Source organism: Trichomycterus rosablanca, chromosome 11 (assembly GCF_030014385.1).
Source record: "Trichomycterus rosablanca isolate fTriRos1 chromosome 11, fTriRos1.hap1, whole genome shotgun sequence".
NCBI classification, from domain to species: Eukaryota; Metazoa; Chordata; class Actinopteri; order Siluriformes; family Trichomycteridae; genus Trichomycterus; species Trichomycterus rosablanca.
Window position 1 is genome coordinate 17,590,283 of NC_085998.1, and position 26,428 is coordinate 17,616,710.

The following is a 26,428-nucleotide window of genomic DNA, read 5'->3' on the forward strand; positions in this document are numbered from 1 at the left end:
ACCACCCATCTTGAAAAGTTTTCCCCCTCCCATATACTAATGTGCCACAAACAGGAAGTTAATATCACCAACCATTCCCATTTTATTTAGGTGTATCCATATAAATGGCCCACCCTGTACATTAGATAATGGTGAAGTATAGATAGCTATGCAGTTTGCACTAGAGATCAGAGGTTTACATACACTCACCAAGAATTTTATTAGGTACACCTATTTGGTATATGGGTGATTCTTCAATTGGGGGAACTTTTATGTCCCTAGGTTATAAATGTGTTAAAAATACTTTATTACAAAACAAATATTTTAGGTATAAAAAATATAATTCACTGCATCACTAAAAAAATTACACACCAAAATAATTATGATTTCCATTTTTTATGATGATTTAAACATCAATATTTTGCTACTTTGGCCTTGTCCCCAACCCAGACTTTAAAACTTCTCTGCTCTAATATTTACACATTATTTATATGTATTTAAAGTGCATCTTGTACTAGCTGTTGACTAGCTTTAGCAAATCCATGGCCAGTTTTTTTCTTAAAAAAAGTAAAAATTGTCATTACCGCAACACGTCATTACCAACAAACACATAATGACATTTTGCTATGCCACTTCACAAATAAATATGAAATATTAAAATTCGATATAAGCTCAATTGTAGCCATCATTAAGTCTTTGCTATAAAGCATGTAAGCATTATCTTGACATAATTGAAACTAAATTATTACTAATTTTATTTTTCAAGAGTTAAGATGGTAAAAAGAGCCCGCAATTGAAGAATCACCCATATACAAAAACTAATTACATTACTTTTCTACATTTCTTCCGATGCAGTTTCCCATCGTCATACCAACTTTTTAATGCCAAAAAATGTTTTTAGTTGAGCATGTAGCCACTGATGCACCGCTGCTTTCACATCATCACATAAAAATCTTCTTCCCCTTAAAGCTTCTTTGAGCGGTCCGAAAAGGTGGAAATCAGATGGCGCTAAATCCGGACCATAAGCTCTTTTTTAGTCTCTCAGACATGACCAATTACTCCTCCTCCCGCCCTCACTGTTTTCAATGAAAAAATTAAAAGTGCGGAAACTTTTTGAAGATCCCTCGTACATTCATTGATAGTTTTGTAAGTTACAGCTACCATACAAATATGCTTACAGGGTGAACAATTCATCTTCTACTGGTTTCTATCCTGTGTGTTTTATATTTTTGGTCAGAGCTTTATTTTCCTTCTATAACTGTCACAAAAGTGTTTAAAATCCCAACAACACTGTTGCACTGCTGAGAACAATCCACCACCAAAATAACATCTGGTGAGTAGGGTGTCGCTTTTGACTGGTAAAAAGCTTACGGTAGGATGACAAGGTGTATATATATGGGATACAGTCAGTAATTGAATACCTGCTAATTTTATTTGTATGATTATTTTATGAGCTAGAGAAATCAAGAAATAAATGTATGAACAAAATATAGGTGTATCTAATCAAGTGCTTAGTGATTGTATACTTGTTGGATATTTCATTACATGACAGTGTTGAGATTTTAATAACTTCTGAAACTTCTTTTTCTGTGACCAAACAATATGCTACAACATACATCTACAAGGGTTCTTCAAAAAGTTTCCGCACTTTTTTTTTTTTTACTACTAACTATATATATACAGTATATTAGGGCTGTCACACGATTAAAAATTTTAATTAAGTTAAAGAACAAAATTAATCTACATTAATCGAGATTAAAAATTTTAATCGTGTGACAGCCCTAAATATATATGTATTCATCTCAATTAATCGCAAACTAATAATTAAGCAAAATTTGAACAGTTATGCACATTGTTATTGCAAGAACATGTTTACCAATAAAACATTCATAGAATATGATAGAATTATTAAATCTAAATTCATTGTAGAAAGCACATTATCTGACAAAAGTGAGGATCTTTTCCTGTTCATGACCCTGACACTGAAAACAGGTGCACCAATCATAATGTTTTGATCTAATATAAGGCATCAATAAAGCATCAAAACACAGATATGATTATTTCATAGATCTACGTATAACTACATGAAACAGTGCTGTATGCTGAATACATTATTTTTTTCTACTCAGATTCAAATGAAAGACTTTCGCTTCTCCTACAAGTTCAAGATGGCCTGCAAAGAGGATGTCCTCAAACTCTGCCCTAATATTAAGAAAAAGTAAGTACACTACTACTGTTTACATGTTTTAAACAAGTGATGTCAGCTTATTATCTCAGGTTTAACCCCAGTAAGATCACTCTGAGTTTTCCCTAAATCACCATCTCTACTGTACATGTATGAAAGCCATTCCATTCCAGTATCTGTTAAATTCTAATACAGGCACACTTTTATTCTGTTTAATGAGGTCCTGATTAAATGATCACCTGAGCCAAATCTTATTTAACACTGAAAAAAACAATGCTCTGATCATCACTAATCTCTGAAAATAGGACCTGTGCTAGTAGTACATCACACGTAACCTCTGAAACAACTGTTAAACAAGCCAAAATGTTTTAAAGAAAAGAAGGGTTAAATTCTGGCTTCACTGGCCGAGGGATACAGTGTGAGGTTGCTTCCATCTGTATTTTTTTTTCATAAGAAAGAGTTCAAGCAGTGACCTTTTAAAAGAATGACAAATGACAGCTGGGCCAAAGTGCACAGCTAGGATGGTTTGATACAGGCTCCTAGGGGTGGGACTGGGCACGACTGTATATTTCCAGAGCTGTTTTTGTTTTTACTGTTGTCTTTTCTTCCAGGGGAGATGTTGTGATCTGTTTGAGCACCACAGTGAGAAATGACACTTTACAAGATATAAAGGAGCAGCGTGTATCCCTGAAGTGTCGCAAGCAGCTGAAAGTGGAGGAGCTGGAAATGGTAGGAAGCCAAATTCCCAGCAGTGCTATCAGCTGTTTAGGTATTTAAATACAGACATGATTGGTTATGTCTGGTGCTCAGGCTGACCAGAATAAAGCGGTAGTAAAACATGAAAATGTTGATCATCTGATTAAATTATTTTAATAACAGTTAGTTAAACTGTTTCCCACCTCCAACTACATGAATTCATTCAGTATTCTGATGCCCTGTATGACCAAAGGTATGTGGACGGTCCTCCTGGTTATTATGCTCAGGTGTTGCACGGGTGTGTACGATCAGCATTTGGCTGGCATTTTCAGCATTTATCCAAAGCGACTTACAGTACTGTGACAGTATATTGTCTTTTTTTTTTTTTTCTTCCCTTTTTCTCCCTCTTTAGCACATCCAATTGTTCATTTTGCATCATGCTTCCTCTCTGTCTATACCGAACCCTGCCCTGACCGAGGAGATTGAAGCTAACCCATATCCCCTCCGAAACATGGGCAGCAGCCGGATGCATTTTTGCCACCCACACATTGATGAGTGTTGTGCCACCTAGCGTTGCATGCGGAGAGACACACCCTAAGGGCACTCTTCCTCATCTCTGTGCAGGTGCCTCTAATCAGCCGGCAGAGGTCGTAATCGCATTCTGACAGAGAGAGACCCACATCCGGTTCTTTGTCCTGCCCCCCAACTGAGCAACCGGCCAATCGTTGCTCATACAGCCACTCAGCCTCGAACCGGTAAGGCAGAGCTGGATTCGATACGATGTGCTCAGAATCCAGCTCTGGTTGCAGTGTGTCTTTTTACCGGTGCGCCACCTGAGCGGCCCTATGTGACAACCTGTGGTGGGGCTTGAACCAGCGACCTTTCAATTACTAGTCCAGTACCTTAAGTCCAGTACAACTGCCTATTAGTTCTGTTCTACAAAATAAATGATATGGCAGGTTAGGAAAGACCCCTCCCTGTTTCTTCATGACTGCCCTTGTGCACAAAGCAAGTTCACCTACTGATAGATATTTGCAAGATAAGAGTAAACAAAGAGGAACATACCAAACTCCTCACAGATAGTGACTGGAGGAGAGAGTTTTACCAAGACTCGGTCTGATCCAGTTTTCTGCTTTTGAGTGATGCCAGCATACTAATCTCTTTATGGGAACTCACCTGATTTCACAGCTTATTTGGGCCTCATGGTGGAACCGCTCTAGGAGAGTTGATGTCCCTTTTCCGGAGTGGACCCCGCTTGTGTATTCATGTTATGCATGTAAATTTAACTGCCCTGCGATGGATTGCCTTATGATATCGTGGAAAGCGGACCATGACTAGGATTAAGAAAGGGCTTAAACATGAAAATAAAATGAAATATCACCTGTCATTTGCTTTGTCTCTCATCTCTTACCATGCATATTCCCTTTTCTTGCAGTCAGAGGATATTCGTTTAGAGCCGGAGTTGTATGATGCTTGTAAAAAGGACATTAACAGGTTATGCTCTGCTGTTGCGTTTGGCAATGCTCAGGTAAGCAGAGCACTACAATCTTTTAGAGTTAGCTCTTCTTTAACAAATACTGTTCTGTTCTGTTTGGTTAAAACTGCTTTTTTTAACAGTGCATGTGTTTAAACTTCGCTCACTGCAGGGCTTTGGTTTGCTCACCACCGGTTTGTGCTTGTGCAATGTAGTGGTGTTGTTTGCCAAAACTCATCTCTGAGTTTATAAATGAATTTAGTCTGTAAATCAGTCCTCAGATTTAAATAACTTCAACTTCTGCACAATGAGAAGTGGATCATTCTTCAGTGTATCTTAGTTCCATCTCACCGTCTTCTGTGAGTAAAGCCTGACCATTTAAATGAAGTAAACAGGGTTTGTTAGACCAGTCGACCTTCCTCCATTGTTCTGTTGGTTGGTGCTTTCAACAGTGGGTTTCATGCACTACTTGTTGTGACTCAATTCACCTCATTACCAGGATTAAAATTATTATACTGCAAACCAGTTATCTAATCGTAATGATTGGTCTTTACCAAAGTCACTCAAATCCTTATGTCTGATCTTGTGTATGAGTCATGGAGCTGGGACTCATATATGAATAATGGAAATCAGTTAATGTGGCTACTAGTCACATAATAGCTCACCCAGTGGATGCTCTGAGCTACAGAAATCTGTCTTGTCATGCAGTTTGGCATGCGAGTGGCAATATGCAAATGCACCTAAAATATGTCTCTTATTTTTAGCCATATAGATCTGACTTCTTTTTTTCACTGAATTAATGAGCTGCACTGTGGCATTGTCTCTCTGCTTTTTTTCTCTCAGGTCCTTGAGTGTTTGAAAGAGAATAAGCAGGAGCTGTCTCACACATGCCATCAGAGGGTGTTTAAACTGCAGGAGTTGGAGATGCTAGACCCTGAGCTGGACTACCAGCTAATGAGAGTGTGCAAACAAATGATTAAGGTTAGAAACAGCATTGATCTAAGTGTGCTGCGGTGCTTCTTGTCATAACCTTCACATTTTAAATTAGGATTTAAATGTTATAGTATTAAATAATGATAATACCCATGATGTGTGGGTAATGTGATCTGGATTTGGCTGCATTCTTTCCTGTATAGAGCTGGGTTAATTATACACTCATTAGCTGGGGTGATCAGTAGCGCAGTCACTAGGTTTGTTTGGGTATTGTCTCATTGCTGGTAAAACAATGACACCTGCTGGTTGGGCAAGGGACCTGCAAGAGTGTAGCATGTTCCCCTTTGTTTGCTCTGTGTGGAAATCTATTATTGGCCGGCAAGATAGCAGCACTGAGTTATTATCTCTTATGCTTGAAGATTATAGATGATCTATAATTTATGGATTTGTAAGATTGGGAAATGCAGTCATTTAGGCTTCTAGGTTCCTTTAGGTTTTTCATATATACACTTGTCGGCAACTGACTGACCCCCTAGCTTTTAACAGGGGTTTGGGAAGTCACATAAAACTTAGAATTAGATTGCCTTTATTTGTAATGTATACATACATATACATGTGTACAGTACAACAGTACATCTTTTTCCGCTTATCCCAACTTAAAAGCTGGGGTCAGAGCTCAGGGTCAGCCATTGTATGGCGCCCCTGGAGCCAAGAGGGTTAAGGGCCTTGCTCAAGGGCCCAGCTGTGTGCAGTATGGCTCTGTGTGGGAACCCAACACTGGCAGATCATAAAAAGCGGACGTAGACTGGGCACGTGTCAGAGGGTGCGTGTTGTGATCCGGTTGTCCTTGATTAGATCAGGTTTTTGTGCAAGTGTCAGTGGATTCACAATCAGGATTTTGACGTGACTAGATTGGGAGATAAAGTGGGAGAAATCCCACTTGAAAATGTTGGATATTGTAATGTTTAACAGGAAATATGAGATTGAACAGTGCATACTTGTTTCCCTTAGATATGACTTATTACCTGAATCAATTGACTTGAATGTATCAGTGCCCACAATGTGTACTTCTTCAGTTTATCTGCATTCTATTCTTAGTCCTGCATCTCTCCTGGCTTTATGCTAAAATATTTTGACCATTTCAGCACCAGGTGTGATTTCTGTGATAAGCTCTAGCTTTAGTAAATTGCGAGTACAAATAGCTGTGCACCTCATATACCTAGTTACACCTTGTCCTGGGTCCTTGAGCTACCAATTTGTTTATTCCACTGTACAGTCTGTTCCCCCAAAAAATGTCATCTTCTCTTTATTATGAGTATTACAGATTACAGAAAAGCTGCTGTGCTACAGTAAATCAAATGTATTTTTCTGTCCTAAAATTTCTCTTTCTCTTTGTGTTTTCTTGTCAATATCCTGATCTCGCCATCCACCCCCGCCTTGTACCTGTATCAGCGTTTCTGTACTGAGTCTGATGCCAAGACTGTGCTGCAGTGCTTGAAACAGAACAAGAACAATGAGCTGATGGACCCTAAATGCAAGCAGACAATCACCAAGAGACAGATTACTCAGAGCACAGGTAAACAAACAACAAACATCTTCACTTGCCTTATAGATACACTATAGAGAAAATGGATGTGAGAAAAATGGACACCCCTCTTAATGATTAAGTTCAGATGTTATGTCACCAATTGTGAGCCAGTCCTTTATTTATTATCAGTGCCTGACCTCACTGTTTTATTGACTAAATGGGCATAAACTTTCACAGATAAACTCAAAAATTTCACGGACCTTCCAAGATCTTCACATTAGGTAGAGCCCATGTTTTTGAGGTTGGATGTCCAACCAGCTTTGATTTAGGTGTCCTCGTACTGTTGTGCGTATAAAGTATTATATTTATATGCTATTACTACTTTTTACAACTTGTTTTACCCAGTTACCTTATTTTAAGCTTGGACTTGACCACACCACTTATATTGGTCTACATTAAAAATATGCGGCGAACTTCATGAAATATGTCCTGTCATTTTCACCAAAGTTAAAATTCAACCAGAGAAACAAATTGACCAGGTGATGTTTACCAGATGCCGCATTGGACACACAGATTTAACATACTCATATCTTATAAAAAGGAAATCTACCCCACCCTGTGATATTTGCCAAATACCCATTTCTGTCAAACATACTGACAGAATGCCCTAAATATTTCCAGGATCTACAATGTATAGCAATACCAAAAACTATGGAAAATTCTTTTAACCAAGTTAAAATAGAAAATTAAATCATCAATTTATTTAAAAAAATTATTCTAAAACAATGCATGTATAAGAACAGCATACTAAAACAACATTTCATAAGGGCTATAGACTGATAACAAAATTCATCTACCCTTTCTGCTGTGGATAACCATTGTGTAAACATGGCATAAAACCATTTAAATAAATAAAATATATAAATTAAAAGTTTGGGCTTGCATATATAATAATTTACATCACCATCTCTCACAATGTTTAGACTACAGACTTAATCCAGTACTCCGGAAGGCCTGCAAAGCAGATATTCCCAAATTTTGTCAGGATATTGTCAACAAAGCCACTGATGACAAGGAACTAGAGGGCAAAGTCATATCCTGCCTCAAGATCAAATTTGCTGACCAGGTACTCATTATTTATCCTTTTTTTTTTTTTTCTTTATCTTTGATGTCTTTTCTATCTTGGTAACATATGGGATCAGTACGGCCACAAAAAAGAAAAATCTGTTTTTAAGCATGTCAGTAGTATTTTTGCAGTCATGGGTTGTAGTCAGGCTGGTTATTATACTTACAACACTGTTGTCTGTTGTGCTGGGCCACCAATGCTAAGATCCTGAGCTCTCAAGTTTCACGGTTTGTTATCGACCTGGCCGGGCATCCAACAGACACAATTGGCTGTGTCTAAGAAAAAGATTTCAATAGGGTTTCTTACTGCTGCTGCAATTGTGGCCTCTGCAGGCTGGTCGAAGGCACCTGCATGAGAGATGGATGGCTTGCAGAGCAGCATAATGTGCTTCTTTTATGCAGTGCGGCTCTCTGTGAGACTCCGTCTCTGGTGGGTGAAAAGAAGCTACCAGCGACCATGTGCAGTGGTAGAGCTGCAGTTTATGTGTTTTATTGAGGGAGTAGCACAGCAAGATGTGGCCGTAGCCATATAAAGAGGGACAAATGTTTACATACACTCTTTATGTCATAGTTATAGAAGTGATGATAACTCCAATACTACTATTTTCCTGTGAGGGAATGTTTGAAATCCAGAAACCACCAAAAACAAAATGTAATTTTTGATTGGTTTATTTAAATGTGAACCTTTGGTGCGTGTCCAGTCTAACTAAACCCAGTTATTTATTACTTTGGTTCATTGGTTGATGCGTAACCAAGTGGACAATACCTACAATGGACAATAGATTTTTCCCTTTTATTAATAGAATCATAATTTAAAAACTGTATTTGTGTTGTCTAATTCTCTTATCTTGTATTACATTTGGTCAAGTATAGAAGCTATTGTTATTTGTTAAATAACCTCTTGCTTGCCAGGTGACATGACAAATGTGAGCACTTGATGTAGTCATTCACAAGGGCAGACGAAAAGCATTTAATTATTAATGAGGCATTTATTTTAGGCTGGCACAGACAGTGCAAACACAATTCGTTCTACAAGGGTCTTTTAATCCACGTGCTCAGTTGCGAGAGTAAAATATTTTCTTACAAAAATAGTAGTAATGCTCCATATATTGCAGAATACCATAAACTAGATAACAAAGCTATGGAGCAAGTAAATAAATAACAGTTCATGCAGTGATCAATAATTTCATTGCTAAGGAAGATTATTAAAGGTTCATGCGACTTCTAATCATATGAATTTGTCTTAAAACCTTCAGTATAGGGAAGATGGTTTTAAAACATTATTAGAGCACAGTCTATTAAAACAAATGTAACATTGTAAATGTATGTCAGTGTGTCAGTAATTTTGTGTTTTCCTCTAATATCGAACCTTGCTCGTCTACAGCGACTGTCTCCAGGCTGTGAAGATCAGATTAGGGTGATCCTACAGGAGTCAGCTCTGGACTACCGACTCGATCCTCAGCTTCAGTTTCATTGCAGTTATGAGGTTAGTCTGATCCTCTGAGTTTTAGCCTGATTACATTAGCTCATAAGAACGTGTATCTTGCAACACCCACCGCTTTTCCCAGAAGCAGATGTCTTCTCTCTTGCCCACATGCTGTGAAGGATAGTATAACAAACCTCCAGTGCCAGACCAAAAAAAAAAAAACAAGAGGAAGAAGCAGTGCTGAAAGTAGAAAACTGCTAATGAGCGCCCTGTTGCAATGAGGACACGTGTCTGAGAGAAATGACCAGTCCGGTTTGAATTATTAATGTATACAAATCCTGAATCTTTTAATTACTGGATTTTAGCTGATGATTTAGCTATTCCTGGGCATGTCCATATGGCAGTGTTCTTTGAGCATAAGACATACTAAATGTGTAAACATGTATTAGCTTTGTGTAAAATCTTAATCACAGAGTGACTCATTTATTCATCATGTTCACTTAAGCCAGTTTATTGCCAAAATCTAAATGTTTGCAGTTATTTGACTGAGAGTCTTACTCACCACTCCTGTAAGGTAAACTGTTATTTAATATACTTTAGGTATTGTAAGGTTGGCGCAGTAGGCCTCTTCATAGAAACACTGATCAGCCATAACATTAAAACCACCTCCTTGTATCTACACACATTGTCCATTTTATCAGCTCCACTTGCCATATAGAAGCACTTTGTAGTTCTACAATTACTGACTGTAGTCCATTTGTTTCTCTGCATGCTTTGTTAGCCCCATTTCATGCTGTTCTTCAATGGTCAGGACCCCCACAGGATCACTACAGAGTAGGTATGAGTGCTGGTATGAGTGGATCAGACACAGCAGCGCTGCTGGAGTTTTTGAATACCCTGTCCACTCAATTAGACACACTCACCTAGTTGGTCCACCTTGTAGATGTAAAGTCAGAGACGATCGCTCATCTATTGCTGCTGTTTGAGTTGGTCATCTTCTAGACCTTCATCAGTGGTCGTAGGATGCTGCCCACGGGGGACTGTTGGCTGGATGTTTTTGGTTGGACTATTCTTAATCCAGCAGTGACGGTGAGCTGTTTAAAAACTCCAGCAGCGCTGCTGTGTCTGATCCACTCATACCAGCACAACACACACTAACACACCACCACCATGTCAGTGTCACTGCAGTGCTGAGAATGATCCACCACCCAAATAATACCTACTCTGTGGTGGTCCTGGGAGAGTCCTGACCATTGAAGAACAGCATGAAGGGGGGCTAACAAAGCATGCAGAGAAACAGATGGACTACAGTCAGTAATTGTAGAACTATAAAGTGCTGCTATATGGTAAGTGGTGCTGATAAAATGGACAGTGAGTGTAGAAACAAGGAGGTGGTTTTAATGTTATGGCTGATCGCTGTATGTACCAGACACAGAAAACATATCATCTTGTTAAGTTTCTGTTTACCCAGTGGTCTGTCTACATTAAGAAAAGTCAGTCATTTAGTTTGAGACTTTTCTCAGTTAGTGTGGTGTGATGGTAACAGCTCTGTCTGGATCCCAGGCTGGGCTTACACATACAGAATGCACATGTTGGTACATAACTTAGGGATAAACTTAGGGATTCACACATCTGTGCACCCTTAGTGCTGGTCCCAAGCCCAGTTATGTGGGAGGGTTTTGTCAGGAATGACATCCAGCGTTAAAACTGTGCCAAATCGAATATGCAGACAAACGAGCTGCTGCGTCGACCCCTAATGGGAGGAGCTGAAAGGAATCATTTATTCAATTAGAGACTTTAAACTGTGAATTGGGTCAAACCGACCCCAAAACAATGACTTCTTTGTTGCTTATCAGTTAGTTATCAGCATCCCTAATTTGGTCATTTCAACATGACAACAACCCTAAAAATAAAGCCTGGCTTCCTTAAGAGAGCTCACTAGTATACTAAAGCTCATGCGCACACACACGCACACAATTAAGCCAGGATTAACTAGCTGAAGGTCACAAAAGAGCATCTTTCTCCCAAGTTGTAAAAAGTCTGCTTCAGAGCAAGCTTCAAAGTTTTAATTACTTCACGGTTAATTAGATTTTTTTCCCTTTACACCAAATTCTGTCTTTTTTGTTTCACTAATTAAAAAATGTCAAATTATGTAAGATATTTTAAAGGCACATTTGTCAAAACTGGTGACCCAAGGCCAGACACAGGTGGGTTTTAAAGAAAGAACTTGATTTATAAAAGGGCACGTTACTGAAATGAATAACACTGTTAATCACGGCACTGAGTCCCTTTTTTGCTGATCGTCTCATAGATTACAGACCTGTGTGCGGAGGAAGCTGCTGCTCAGGAACAGACAGGCCAGGTGGAAGAATGCCTAAAGACCAACCTGCTGAAGCTCAAAGCTGATGCCTGCAAGAAGGTAGAGACGAAATGCGAAACTGCAAACACAATCCTGCCATCTACCTTTAATTGCTATAATGCACATGTGATGCACCTTTAAATTTAATGTGCACATCTGCTTTGGACCTGTCTGGTGTGGTTCTAAACCTACCTAATTCCTAATGCCTAATTCACACTACACGATTTTTGCTCGCTGACAGGTCGCCGGCCGATGTGCCAGCCTGAAGGCAAATCGACATTTGCCCGGGGTGCGAAAATCAGCCCTCGATCGCTATGTGGGAACCGTTCAACAACTCGATCAGCGGCTTGCCGATCACTCGCAGACTCAAGAAAAATATCTAGCATGCTAAATATCTGGACCAGTCGGCAACTCAGAATCATGTAGTGTGAAAAGTGTTGTGATCAGGGTGTGATTGGCAGTGAGTGTGGTGTCAATCTACAGTCAATGAGAACACAGGATACAGAGAGATGAAAAACCCAGGGGAGTAGTTATAAATGTGTGGGGCAGGGGTGATCTGAATACTTTAGTGTAACTTTAGCTCTTCTAGATTGCTCCTCAGAGTATGCAATTCTTTTGAAGTTTATTAATGCTTAGAAGGGATATGTACACTACAGCATGTGGCTATGTGACCATGACTATTTCAAATCTCTGACCATTATTACAGAGTCATTTTTGTGTCGTCCACTCTTCTGGGAAGGCTTTCCAAAACATTGTGGACTGTGTCCAGGGGAATGTGTGCCCATTCAGTCAAAAAGTATCAGTGCTGGGTGAGAAGTCGACATTTCAGATCATCCCAATGGGTTTCAGAAAGGCTCTGTGCAGGCCCTGCAGCTCCTTCATACTATACCTGTCAAACCTGTTTTTATATATATATATATATACAGTGGGGCCAAAAAGTATTTAGTCAACCACTGATTGTGCAGGTTCTCCTACTTAGAAAGATGAGAGAGGTCTGTAATTTTCATCATAGGTACACTTCAACTAAGAGAGACAAAATGAGGGGAAAAAAATCACATTGTAGGATTTTTTAAGAATTTATTTGTAAATTATGGTGGAAAATAAGTATTTGGTCAATAACAAAAGTTCAACTCAATACTTTGTAACATAACCTTTGTTGGCAATGACAGAGGTCAAACGTTTCCTGTAAGTCTTCACCAGGTTTGCACACACTGTAGCTGGTATTTTGGCCCATTCCTCCATGCAGATCTCCTCTAGAGCAGTGATGTTTTGGGGCTGTCGCTGGGCAACACGGACTCCACAAATTTTCTATGGGGTTGAGGCCTGGAGACTGGCTAGGCCGCTCCAGGACCTTGAAATGCTTTTTACGGAGCCACTCCTTCATTGCCCGAGAGGTGTGTTTGGGATCATCGTCATGCTGGAAGACCCAGCCATGTTCCATCTTCAATGCTCTCACTGATGGAAGGAGGTTTTGGCTTAAAAACTCACGATACATGGCCCCGTTCATTCTTCCCTTAACACGGATCAGTCGCCCTGTCCCCTTTGCAGAAAAACAGCCCCAAAGCATGATGTTTCCACCCCCATGCTTCACAGTAAGTATGGTGTTCTTGGGTTTTTCTTCTTCCTCCAAACACGACGAGTTGAGTTTTTACCAAAAAGTTCCATTTTGGTTTCATCTGACCACATGATATTCTCCCAATCCTCTTCTGGATCATCCATATGCTCTCTGGCAAACTTCAGACGGGCCTGGACATGTACTGGCTTAAGCAGGGGGACACGCCTGGCACTGCAGGATTTGAGTCCCTTTTGGCGTAGTGTGTATACTGATGGTAGCCTTTGTTACTTTGGTCCCAGCTCTTTGCAGGTTATTCATCAGGTCCCTCCGTGTAGTTCTGGGATTTTTGCTCACCGTTCTCATGATCATTTTGACCCCACAGGATGAGATCTTGACCCCAAGGGAGTTTATCAATGGTCTTGTATGTCTTCCATTTTCTTACAATTGCTCCCACAGTTGATTTATTCACACCAACCTGCTTGCCTATTGTAGATTCACTCTTCCTAGCCTGGTGCAGGTCTACAATTTTCTTCCTGGTGTCCTTCGACAGCTCTTTGGTCTTGGCCATGGTTGAGTTTGGAGTCTGACTGTTTGAGGCTGTGAACAGGTGTCTTTTATACAGATAACGAGGTCAAACAGGTGCCATTAATACAGGTAACGAGTGGAGGACAGAAGAGCTTCTTAAAGAAGAAGTTACAGGTCTGTGAGAGCCAGAAATCTTGCTTGTTTGTTATTGACCAAATACTTATTTTCCACCATAATTTACGAATAAATTCTTTAAAAATCCTACAATGTGATTTCCTTGATTTTTTTTTTCTAATTTTGTCTCATAGTTGAAGTGTACCTATGATGAAAATTACAGACCTCTCTCATCTTTCTAAGTAGGAGAACCTGCACAATCAGTGGCTGACTAAATACTTTTTGACCCCACTGTATATATATATACAGTATATATACAGGGGTTGGACAAAATAACTGAAACACCTGTCATTTTAGTGTGGGAGGTTTCATGGCTAAATTGGACCAGTCTGGTGGCCAATCTTCATTAATTGCACATTGCACCAGTAAGAGCAGAGTGTGAAGGTTCAATTAGCAGGGTAAGAGCACAGTTTTGCTCAAAATATTGCAATGCACACAACATTATGGGTGACATACCAGAGTTCAAAAGAGGACAAATTGTTGGTGCACGTCTTGCTGGCGCATCTGTGACCAAGACAGCAAGTCTTTGTGATGTATCAAGAGCCACGGTATCCAGGGTAATGTCAGCATACCACCAAGAAAGACAAACCACATCCAACAGGATTAACTGTGGACGCAAGAGGAAGCTGTCTGAAAGGGATGTTCGGGTGCTAACCCGGATTGTATCCAAAAAACATAAAACCACGGCTGCCCAAATCACGGCAGAATTAAATGTGCACCTCAACTCTCCTGTTTCCACCAGAACTGTCCATCGGGAGCTCCACAGGGTCAATATACACGGCCGGGCTGCTATAGCCAAACCTTTGGTCACTCGTGCCAATGCCAAATGTCGGTTTCAATGGTGCAAGGAGCTCAAATCTTGGGCTGTGGACAATGTGAAACATGTATTGTTCTCTGATGAGTCCACCTTTACTGTTTTCCCCACATCCGGGAGAGTTACGGTGTGGAGAAGCCCCAAAGAAGCGTACCACCCAGACTGTTGCATGCCCAGAGTGAAGCATGGGGGTGGATCAGTGATTGTTTGGGCTGCCATATCATGGCATTCCCTTGGCCCAATACTTGTGCTAGATGGGCGCGTCACTGCCAAGGACTACCGAACCATTCTGGAGGACCATGTGCATCCAATGGCGGTGCCGTGTATCAGGATGACAATGCACCAATACACACAGCAAGACTGGTGAAAGATTGGTTTGATGAACATGAAAGTGAAGTTGAACATCTCCCATGGCCTGCAGTCACCAGATCTAAATATTATTGAGCCACTTTGGGGTGTTTTGGAGAAGCGAGTCAGGAAACGTTTTCCTCCACCAGCATCACGTAGTGACCTGGCCACTATCCTGCAAGAAGAATGGCTTAAAATCCCTCTGACCACTGTGCAGGACTTGTATATGTCATTTCCAAGACGAATTGACGCTGTATTGGCCGCAAAAGGAGGCCCTACACCATACTAATAAATTATTGTGGTCTAAAACCAGGTGTTTCAGTTATTTTGTCCAACCCCTGTATATATACAGTATATATATATACATACAGGGTGGGCCATTTATATGGATACACCTAAATAAAATGGGAATGGTTGGTGATATTAACTTCCTGTTTGTGGCACATTAGTATATGGGAGGGGGAAAACTTTTCAAGATGGGTGGTGACCATGGCGGCCATTTTTAAGTCGGCCATTTTGGATCCAACTTTAGTTTTTTCAATGGGAAGAGGGTCATGTGACACATCAAACTTATTGAGAATTTCACAAGAAAAACAATGGTGTGCTTGGTTTTAACGTAACTTTATGGTTTTCTGCATTAATTTGTCATAACATGTGATCTGATCCCCATCCAAGTCAAGTGTATTGACAAATACAATGTGCCTAAAATTATGACCCACAAAAAAAATATGATCTTGCAGGTCTTTATTGAACACACTCATTCAACATTCAAAGTGGTAGTGGAAAAAGTAAGTGAACCTTTGGAATTAATAGCTGGTTGACCCCCCACCCCACCCCCCACCCCCCCCCCCCCTTCTGTTGTGGACTTGCTCCGGTGTTTTGGGTCATTGTCCTGTTGCATCACCCAACTTCTACAGAGTTTCAGCTGACGTACAGACACACTCACATTATCCTGTAGAATTTTTTGATACACTTGGGAATTCATCTTCCCCTCAATGATTTTAAGCTGGCCAGGCCCTGATGCAGCAAAGCAGGCCCAAATCATGATGTTCCCTCCACCATACTTTACGGTTGGGATGATATTTTCATAGTGATGTGCAGTGCCTTTTTTACGCCAAATGTAGCGCTGTGTGTTTTTTTCAAATAGTTCGATCTTAGTTTCATCTGTCCACTAAACATTTTGCCAGTACCGTTGTGGAGTGTCGATGTGCTCTTTTGCAAACTTCAGACGTGCAGCATTGTTCTTTTTAGTAAGCAGCAGCTTCCTTCAGGGGGTCCTGCCATAGACAACCTGCTTGTTCAAGGTTTTACGGACTGTAGACTCATGAACACAGATGTTAGCCTGTACCAAGGATGCCTTCAAATCTTTGGCTGTCACTCAGGGTTGTTTCTTTACCTCATTGATGAGTCTCCGTTGTGCTCTTGGCGCCCACTTCTTGGCAGAGTAGCCACAGTCCCAAATTGTCTCCATTTGTAAATTGTTTGCCTTACGGTAGACTGGTGAATTTCTAAAGTCTTTGAAATCACTTTGTAACCCTTTCCAGCTTTATGTAGATCAACCATTTTTGATCGTAGATCCTCTGAAAGCTCTTTTTGGCGAGGCATGGCTCACATACGTGTATCCTTCTTGTGCGGAGCAAACTCAAAAAGTTTGAGTGGTTTTTATCAGTCAAAGTAGCTCTAGTCCACACCTCCAAACTCATTTTCTTAACAAGACTCCAGGTATGCTAACACCTGACTCCAATTAGCTTTTTTGAGATCATTAACTCATGCGTTCACATACTTTATCCACTAGCACTATGAGGTTTTTATGGTTGTTCTCAATGAAGACATGAATGATCATAATTTTTTTGTGTTATAATTTTAGGCACATTATATTTGTCAATACGCTTGACTTGGATGAGGATCAGATCACATTTTATGACAAATTAATTCAGAAAACCATAAAATTCCAAAAGGTTCACATACTTTTTCTTGCTACTGTACGTTTTGTGGTATCTGCACTTCAGACCAAGTAGTGAAGTGCTGTATAGCTTGGTATAATTCACTGAAACTGTGAACTTTCTCACTGTTGTTTCTTACTCTTTTTTTTCTCTTTGTCTCTCTCTAGGAGGTTTTGAACATGTTAAAAGAAAGTAAAGCAGACATATTTGTAGATCCAGTCTTGCATACAGCTTGTGCCTTGGACCTGAAGCACCAGTGTGCGGCAATCACCCCTGGGCGTGGTCGACGTGAGTACTCTACTGCATCAGCCAGCTTACAGAACCACAACTCTACCTTCAGGCCTGACACAGTTTCTTCTCCTTCACACTTTTACAGAGATGTCGTGTTTGATGGATGCTCTTCAGGACAAGCGGGTGAGACTCCAGCCTGAGTGTAAGAAGAGGTTGCAAGACCGGATAGATATGTGGGGCTACGCAGCCAAGGTGGGTTTATATTAGGGTTATGTCAGCAAACCATGGCCATACCAGAACCCTCAACACCTGACATGGAGAAAACCCACCAACCTGTGAGATTTGCCACACACCTGTAATGATTAAACACATACTTATAGAATGCCCCAAATACAACAAGGAGAGACAAGTACACATATCAAAATCATAAAAGCAATTCTTACTCAAGACAACACAAGAACAGTCTTAATCTACCTAGCGACAATAAAAATTTTTACATATAAAGTAGCACAAATTATAAAGACAAGTTTTAAAGACAAATTATAAAGACAAGTCAAAGTGAACTTTGTCATTCAGACTATACAACAAGTAGAGCACAGCTGAACGAGATTGTGTTTCTCAAACTCCAATGTGCAAATATAACAGAGCATATACACGTAAGACAACAGACAGACATACTAGACATCGTAGACAGACATAAAATACACGTTAAGTAAAATATATAAAAAATATTGCACGTAGTTAACAGCGGTGAGGTAATTGTTATTGTTATTACCTATCGTGCCATAAAATGACACACATGTTAAACACGGGGTCTGTTCGAAAACCTAGTGAGCTGCCTTGCTGTCTACTGTCTACATAGGCAGCTGCCTAAGTAGAGAGAATTCTAATAAGACATCGACCTTGTAAGTCAGGTTATTCGAACGCACTACCTAGACAGCGATTCCATAGGTTTAGCTTACTAAGCTAACACAATTAGACTCATTCCATTCAAACCAATGGGATTAGGTGGCACAACATGCTAGGATGTCAACTAACATCTCCCCTGTGTACCGAAAACAGTTAAATTGTTGCTGAAAAGCCCGAATTTACAAATGAATGACACTTGTACACGTTTATACAAATAAAAAATCAATGATACTTTATTTACATTTGATAATAATTTAGTTCGTTGCTCTGCATCCGTCCGCCATATTTTTTAGTTTTTTGTGAGAAAAGTTGTGCCGCACAAAATGCTGGGATTGCCTTCACCGCTAAGGAAGCATCGGACGCTCCCTAGTTATTCAATCCAAATATCGGTTAAATTTAAGGTATCTTACTAGGCAGCATTTTATTGGATCTAAGAATTCGAACAGACTTTTTCTCGGGAGCGCGCATGGGATGACGTAAAATGCTGTCTATGTAGGTTTTCGAACACACCCATGGTGTTTAAATTTGAATAAATAAATGTCAGCAAACCAGAACAAAGTACTAAAAATGACTGTGGATGTGTGTACATACAGGCATGATTGACTGTCTGGTGGGGGATTATTTATCACATATACAACCTGTCAGATGCATTCTTCTTTTTAATTGCTGTTTATTTAAATATCTTATTTCAGGTGGCTCCAGCTGAAGGATTTGCAGACCTGGCGTTCCAAGTTATGACGTCGCCTTCAAAAAACTACCTCCTGTTAGTCATGGCAGTGGTCATCTGTACACTTTTCCTGATGGGTTTGGTCTGTGGCCGTATCACTAAACGTGTGACCAGGGAACTGAAGGATAGGTAGAGCATGGATCTCATGCTTCTCTGAGACTTTAAAAAGCTTAGACCCTCTTACTACTCGTCCAATGGTCTAACCACTCGTCCTCTGCCCTTACCTCTCGTCCACTGCTCTAACTCTGGCCCAGGTGTCCTTCCTTACCATATCTGACTTTGGACAAGTTCTGGTGGGCCAGTGCCATGCTAGAAGCTCTTAATATGCCCTGTTGTGAATGGCCCAGAATTAAAGAACAAACCAACCAACAGACAGACAAACTTTGGGCCATTTGGGATATTAATCCTTGGTTTCTCCCCTCTTTTGTAACTATTTTTATTCAATGTTTGGTTTAGTTACTGTCTGAACCTTGTTTCATGTTGGGTGACATTGTTTTTGCAAGATTATTGTGGACTTTTATTGCATAATTTGCCACTCTTTTGTTGTTTGACTCTCTGCTCGACCAGTGCAAATGCACAGCCACCCAGCACTGTTAAAGAAAAGGTTGAATACTGGTTTTTGAAGCTGGACTTGTTCTGCCCCAGATAACTGGAATTCACTGGAAATGATTATATAAAGCTGAGGTTACTGAAAGTGCTGTGGGCAGTTGAAGCTTACTGATTAAGGTACTGGACTAGTGATCAGCCGGTCCCTGGTTCAAGCCCCACCGTCACCATGTTACCGTGGTGCCCTTAAGCAAGGCCCTTAACCCTCAATTGCTCAGATTGTATAAGTTGTATGGTGCTCTGGATAAAAGCGTATGTTTCTAACTGCTAAACAGTATGGTCATCTGACATTTTATTTCTTTTTTGTTTAATATGTACAGACCTTACTTTTTGTTACAAATGGATTCTTCCAAGTCGTCTACGTCAGCTTTTTTGCACCTGAGCTGCAAATGGGTACTATGATGTGGGTCATTTAATAGTTCTTCTGCTGTTTTAAATCTATCAGTGAGTCAAATCTTTATTTAGAAACAACCCTTGTGAGCAAACAATACCCAAACATGCCCACACTTCTTTGTTGAAATAATGAGCTCAATCTTTTTCACCACATGTTGCATTAAACAGTCTGTTTTATAGTATTTTCTTAAACCCTGTAGCAGAAAATTACCACACGATATCTACCTTGTGTCGTGAACTTTTGCTGCCCACACAGACTAATCTGTTTTTAGGCGCCTGGGTGGCACAGCAGTATATTATGCTATCCCATTACCAATGAGATCTGGGTTCCTATCTCAGCGGTGCTATCGGACGGTCAGGTGTCTACACACATATGATTGGCCAAAGCCCTGTAATGTGTCAGTGTTCATTCCCTGCGCCCAGTGTTTTCCAGTGAGACCGCTACCCTGACTAGGATAAAGCGGTTTATAAAAATGAAATAAAAAAGGTTAGAAAGGTTGGGTCTGTGTTTATGATCACTATTTGTGCTTCATGACTTCATTAGCCTGGTTTATGCTTTATCAGAATTAATTTGGAGAGCCTCCTTCAAAGTACTTACTTTATGGTCTGAAGTGATCATGGTTTATCAGGACAATTAAAGCATTGTAGATTGCTTTCAAACCAAGAATTGAACACCTAAGAGTGACCATTGTTTTATCAGTTATAAAAAAAATAATTATTCTGCACACACTGCAAAAAATAGTTACAGACTCTGAACAGACAAATTATGTGTAAAAAATATTTATGCTTTAAGAAAAATGTGAATCATTGTTGCTCGGTTGGTGCAGCCCATCATGAATGTTCCAGTTCCAGTTCCAGTTCCAGTGTCAGGTGTGCTATCGGCTGCTGCCCACTCAGACACCAGTGACTATCCCATAATGGAAATAGTTAAATGGGCTTCTCGGTACTGCTCTGTGCGACCCTGTATCTAGCCTTTGAAGAACTGAAAAAGAGCTTGCCCCAAAGTCCAAAAGCACTTGTCAGAATATTATCACACTGTTGATGGGTGTGTTTGGTGTATAAAATTACCCAAACTCACTTTATACATGCTTACAGGGTATGACTCTGCTTTTTCCTGGTCTGTCCCTGACTGCAGAGGTGGGCAGTGCGATCCTAACAAGGGGTCAGGTCAAACTGGTCAGGTGTGCCTAGCTAGTCATGCTGATTAAACAGTGTCAAATGTAGACATGATTCCTTGTCGATTTGCATTGAACAAATGACATGCATTTGATTTGTCTCTATTTTATTGCAGTAATTATTTTTTTTCCAGGATTTTTCAAACATTACCATTGGCAAATTAGCACAGTGTGGTGAGTTGCATGACATTTGCAACTAATTGGCTTAAATTATTATTTGGGATAAAAATATGTCTGTAAAAATAGTAATAATGCTTTCTGAGATGCACTGTGCCACTAATAAAAATAATTAGCCAATGTTTACCACTTTCTCCTGGTCTGCTTTACCCATTTAAAATCTTATGAGGCCTTTTTGGTTAGAAGCATAAACCAGGCTTAACACACAGTTTGTTTTCCCAACACTTGTTGACTTCAGGGTCTGTAATGGGTCACTTTCTTCATTTGATTTCTTGTGTGTATGTCTGAAAAATCTGTTTTTGTTTTGAATGGTTATATGAATTCAACTTTTGTGTATTAGACGGTCAGTGGTAGCTCATCGATCAAGGTAATGGAGTAGTATTCAGAAAAGGTCACTGGTTCAAGCCCCAACGATGCCAAGTTTTCCACTCTTGGGTCTTTAAGCAAGGCCCTTACCCCTCAGTTGTTTGCATTGTATTGAGTCGTAGTTGTAAGTCGCTTTGGGTAAGAAGCGTCTCCTAAATGCCATAATTGTAAGTGTGATTTGATGTGAAGGTAAGGGGGCATGCAGATGTTAAGATGGGCAGAACTTAGAAATGCACAACCCAGTCTGGAATTATTATTGACTCTCACTGTTTCTTAGAGTGTATTGTTTCTGTAAGAGAAGTAAATGATTGAAGGATGCTTTTGAAAAGCTATGCATCATCTGGACCAATATTAATTTGGCCCAATTAAGAAAGCCAGATCTGCATAGCAGAGTACATATTCAGATGAATGTTGATTAAATGCTTGCACTTTGCGTTTTTGTGCTTTTATTTGTACAGGGCCTATTTTTTGTCAACTACCTACAGATATTTTGGATCACTTTTGTTTAGCTTGTGTTTAAGTGGGTTCACTTGTCCTTTTTTATAACACTGAATTTTCTATATTCCCCATTGTTAATTCTGCAGCCAAATGGGTGCCTGGTTTGTTCACTTTAACAAACCTTATGTTAGTGTTGTAATCAGTACTTGAACACATTTCTTTTGCATTATTAACTCAACTGCAATTAACTTAATGCAACAGCTTGAGCTCAAGGGACTTTGCTGTGCAAGGATTGCACTGCCCATAGACTTGGCCCAAATGATGTCCCTTTTTTCTTTGGTCTTATATATGGGTGATCACAGTTTTAGGGGCAATTTGGTCTTTAGTAAAATTCTGAATTAATGTTTCAGTGAAATGCTGCAAAATTGATTCTTTGATTTCATTGGGTAATTTCCCCTATAAAACAGTGCACTTTTTATTTTGCATTTGAATAAATATAATAAAAATGATGAGAATCATTAAGCCTGTTTGTGTCAAAAATATGTTTTGGTTTACAATGTTCGGGCTGTGATTGTACAAACCTGTCAATGATTTTTAATGTATAAGTGAATCACTGCTGGCTTATGACCCCGAGCCAGTAAAATACTAAAGTCTGAGACCATTCACCAGTAAAGAATCGAGATGACTTGGCATACATGATCTTGTAAGATTCTGTGAGAAATTGTTTTCTAATTTTGGTGAATGGCTGATTCTGTGGTAAAAGGTGATCTCAGATAATAACCACACAAATTTGATATTTTATATATTGTGATCATGATTGTGATATTATGATTTGCACACATTCCAGATTGAACCAGACCTGCCATGACCCTGACCAGGATGAAGCAGCTGATGAAAATGAAATCTTATTATTAGTAAGATGTAATAAATAATAGTTTTTTTTTTTGTTTATGTACCAGTCTGTAAATATATATGTATTAAATGACAGACCTCATCCATATTTACACAGCAAGACCTGCATTCATTTCCATGGCACTGCTTTTTTATATATTCTTTATTAGTTTTTTAGTCCTTACTTCAACCCCAGCTTTTTAAGTCCTGAGATTTAAGTGCATTTTATATGTAATATTTTGTGTGATTTGTACACACAGATTGCTTAGATCTGGTTTTGCTCTTTTTGTTCTCAAGTCATATTTTAAGAAGTATTTACCCTGTGATCTAGAGTTTGAATAACGTTGATTGGTATTCTGTAAATAATAACTACATGATCCCATTTTTCTTAAGCTTGAATTATGAGGTTTTAAGACTGTCTATGATGTAGATACATTGTTGTCATTGCAAAAGTGTACAAAGTGGTCATGATTGTATGTTTAAAATTGTAACATCTTAATTCTCCCATTTAAAAGATGATTTATAGTACTAGAAAGGGTAGCAACTTGCCACTTAATGCTAATGGACTAAGAAGGAGCAATACAGTGTGTTTGATTTTGCGTTGAGGTTTTTGTTCTATATTAATTTTTTTTTTTTTTGGAAGACTGTGGACTTGGGACAGGTGGTGCACTTTTGCTTGATGTCTTTAGGTTGTGAAACAGGTCACGGCCCATTCTGTTTTCTCGATTAGTAGAAAATATTCACTTGAAACAACTTTAGCTTTTGGTTAAAAGTGATTAAATGAAAACTGTTTCAAATGTGTGTAAAAAAAAAACTCACTGGTTCTGAATTGTAAACTTTTTTTTTTTTCTTTTTAACTTTTTAAGAACTAAACTAATTCTTTATATACGTTTCCTGAGGTTTGTGTATGGCAAGCATAAGCATGAATGTGAACGTGGACATTTTCAGTAGTACAGGGCAAATTTAACAATAGCTGTGATACCTGAGTAAAGAAGTTGAATAACATATGATTGTGGGAGCCAAAGAGAACGTTACATTTATTTAAATGGCCTTTTCTCAGATCTTTTGAATTCACTTAACACAGCAAACATGCAAATTTTCTTTAATTATTATGTTTTTTCTGCATTGTCTGTGGAGTATGTTCAGAATGGATTACATAGACTAAACCTTAATTTGTAAAAAAAAAAAAAAAAAAAATGTTTGTGACATTTTCTGCTATGTATTGTTGTAACAAACTGAAGAGTGGGATTTTTTAATTGTCCACAGATTATGATTTGTCAGTTTAATAAGACAATATTCAGATTTTCCTACTCACTGTGTTTTGTCTGAATTATTTATGTCTCTAATAACATCTTTTTTGAAAGCAAACATCTAGATCTGAAATGTAAAAAAAGGGTTGTAAAAATGGGGTCCTTCTCTTTATACTGATACAGTGGTACCTTGAAACTTAATGTCAGTTCATGTGTTAATGTTAATGTGTTCCATGGTCTCATGGAACTGCATATATTTTAGGCTAATGTAAAATGATAGATTTGTTTTTGACACTTATACACTGAAAATAACAAATATAATATAAAAAACACAAATACAATTTAAAAACAGTTAAATCAAAAATACAATAAAACATGCTCTTTACCTTTACTTCTTTATTGTTATGCTTCTTAATTAGTGGAGAGAACAAATAAGCAGTAATAATTAAGAGAGGTTTAGTGTTTCTATGTTCTTTTTTTTTTATGTGTTTTAAATTCTCGAAAAAACTGGTTCTTACAATTTCTCAAAACCTCGAGCTATAACACAAATTTAAAAGTGAAACAGGAGCTAAACACAGATACATGTGGAGCTTTCAGAGTAAATGTGACTGTTATTCCACACAAATGCAGATTCGTCTCATGTTAGCATGATGTTTTACTGCATCGCTCAAGCTGAGGGCTGAGCAAAGCAGCACGTGCACACACACCGAGTTTAAGGGAAACGTTGAGTTTAAGGGTACAAGTTTCTTGACGAAGGACACCGAGTTTCAAAGATTTTGAGTTTAGGGGATGTTAACTGAACTCAATATCAAGAAGTTTCCACATATTTGTCATGTGTATTATCAACACCCATTGCTTAACTGGTGGAGGGCAAGCCAGCTTCAGATTAAAGCCAAGGGGTCCAATGGGGTCCAACAAACTTGTGCTAATGGTGTCCACATACCGTTGGCCATGTCATGTATATTGGCTTAGTACAGCCTGTAATTATTATTCATATATGCAGATTTTCTATCATTGTCATTTTGTAAAAGGCAGGGTTGATCTACCGAACTTCTGCATGCATGACCAAAAGTTTTTGGATGCCACCAAATGCTGAGCTGCAATCACACTTGCATTTTCTTCAGGAAATGCATCGCTCTAGTTAAAGGTTTAATGTCCATTGGTGGGATCTTGTAATTAGCAGATGGTGAGCCTGTTGTTCTCCTTGTCACTTGGTATCCTCTCTTGTTAGCTAGAAATCCACCCTGTTCTGGTAGACAGTAGCACAATTCCAGCCAACTTCAGGTAAATGATATGATGAAGTAAAAAAAAGCAACAATTTAAATAATTTATTATTGAACATGCAACAGAATTTTAAAAATGTATTAGATTTAGTACAATGTTACTACGTTAGCAATACTAGCCCAATACACTTTCACTGGCCTAGCTTCATTGTTTTCTTTTTTTAATAGTGTAATGCTGCCATCTAGACGTCTTGGTTTGTAAGTATTGTAAAAGCCTTGTGTTCTTCCAAACAGCAGATTTATACCTCAGTATTAAGTGTTTTCACAGACAAGAGTTAACCATGCCAGTGGCACTAACCCTCTCTCTCATGCCATGACAGATACTGACTTTTGGACCTTGCATTGGTAACAATCCGAATGGTCATTTTCCCTTTGGCTTGTAGAACTATATGCATTATTTCCAAAAACAATTAACATGCTGGACTTTTCAGACCTTTATGTGAGATTTCTCCAGATTATCTGAATCTTTTAATAATGTTTTAGATTGTAAATTGTGAAATTCCCACATTTCCTTTAATTGAGAAATACGACATAAGTAAATATTTGACCAGTTTTAAGAACAATGTTACTCAATGCACAAAGTGGCAAACCTTGACCAGTATTAACAGGTAAATTGGTAAAAGGTGATGCTGTGGAATATCCCAAAACGGATGTTTCTAGTCATAAGCTGCACCTCTCCCAATATTTTGGTATGTGTTTCAGGTATAAATTTAGGAAGTATTTCCAAAACTCAGTACATTTAAAATTAAATAAAACATTAAATATTTTTTGTGCTGTTTTCAAGCCTGGTCTATAAGGGCCCTTAAATTACACTGCATTGTCAGGACAAATCCATGTCTGTGGATCTTTGCCATCAAATTATGGCAAGGAATTGATCAGGGCAAAGATTTAAAATAATATATATGGCTTCATGTATTG

At 38.9% G+C, this 26,428-nt stretch overlaps 1 protein-coding gene across 1 annotated transcript in view; it reads left to right on the forward strand.

Moving 5' to 3' along the window:
- The window catches only part of glg1b (golgi glycoprotein 1b), a 59,149-nt gene extending 37,068 nt beyond the window's left edge, over positions 1–22,081 (forward strand). The window contains exons 16-26 of the mRNA XM_063005223.1: positions 2,109–2,197; positions 2,776–2,893; positions 4,296–4,388; positions 5,178–5,315; positions 6,720–6,843; positions 7,779–7,921; positions 9,305–9,406; positions 11,658–11,765; positions 17,232–17,352; positions 17,441–17,547; positions 18,897–22,081. Of these exons, the coding sequence (XP_062861293.1) occupies positions 2,109–2,197; positions 2,776–2,893; positions 4,296–4,388; positions 5,178–5,315; positions 6,720–6,843; positions 7,779–7,921; positions 9,305–9,406; positions 11,658–11,765; positions 17,232–17,352; positions 17,441–17,547; positions 18,897–19,064 (1,311 nt within the window). The 3' untranslated portion in view covers positions 19,065–22,081. The remainder of the gene's footprint in view (positions 1–2,108; positions 2,198–2,775; positions 2,894–4,295; positions 4,389–5,177; positions 5,316–6,719; positions 6,844–7,778; positions 7,922–9,304; positions 9,407–11,657; positions 11,766–17,231; positions 17,353–17,440; positions 17,548–18,896) is intronic.
- The last annotated feature ends 4,347 nt before the right edge of the window (positions 22,082–26,428 follow it).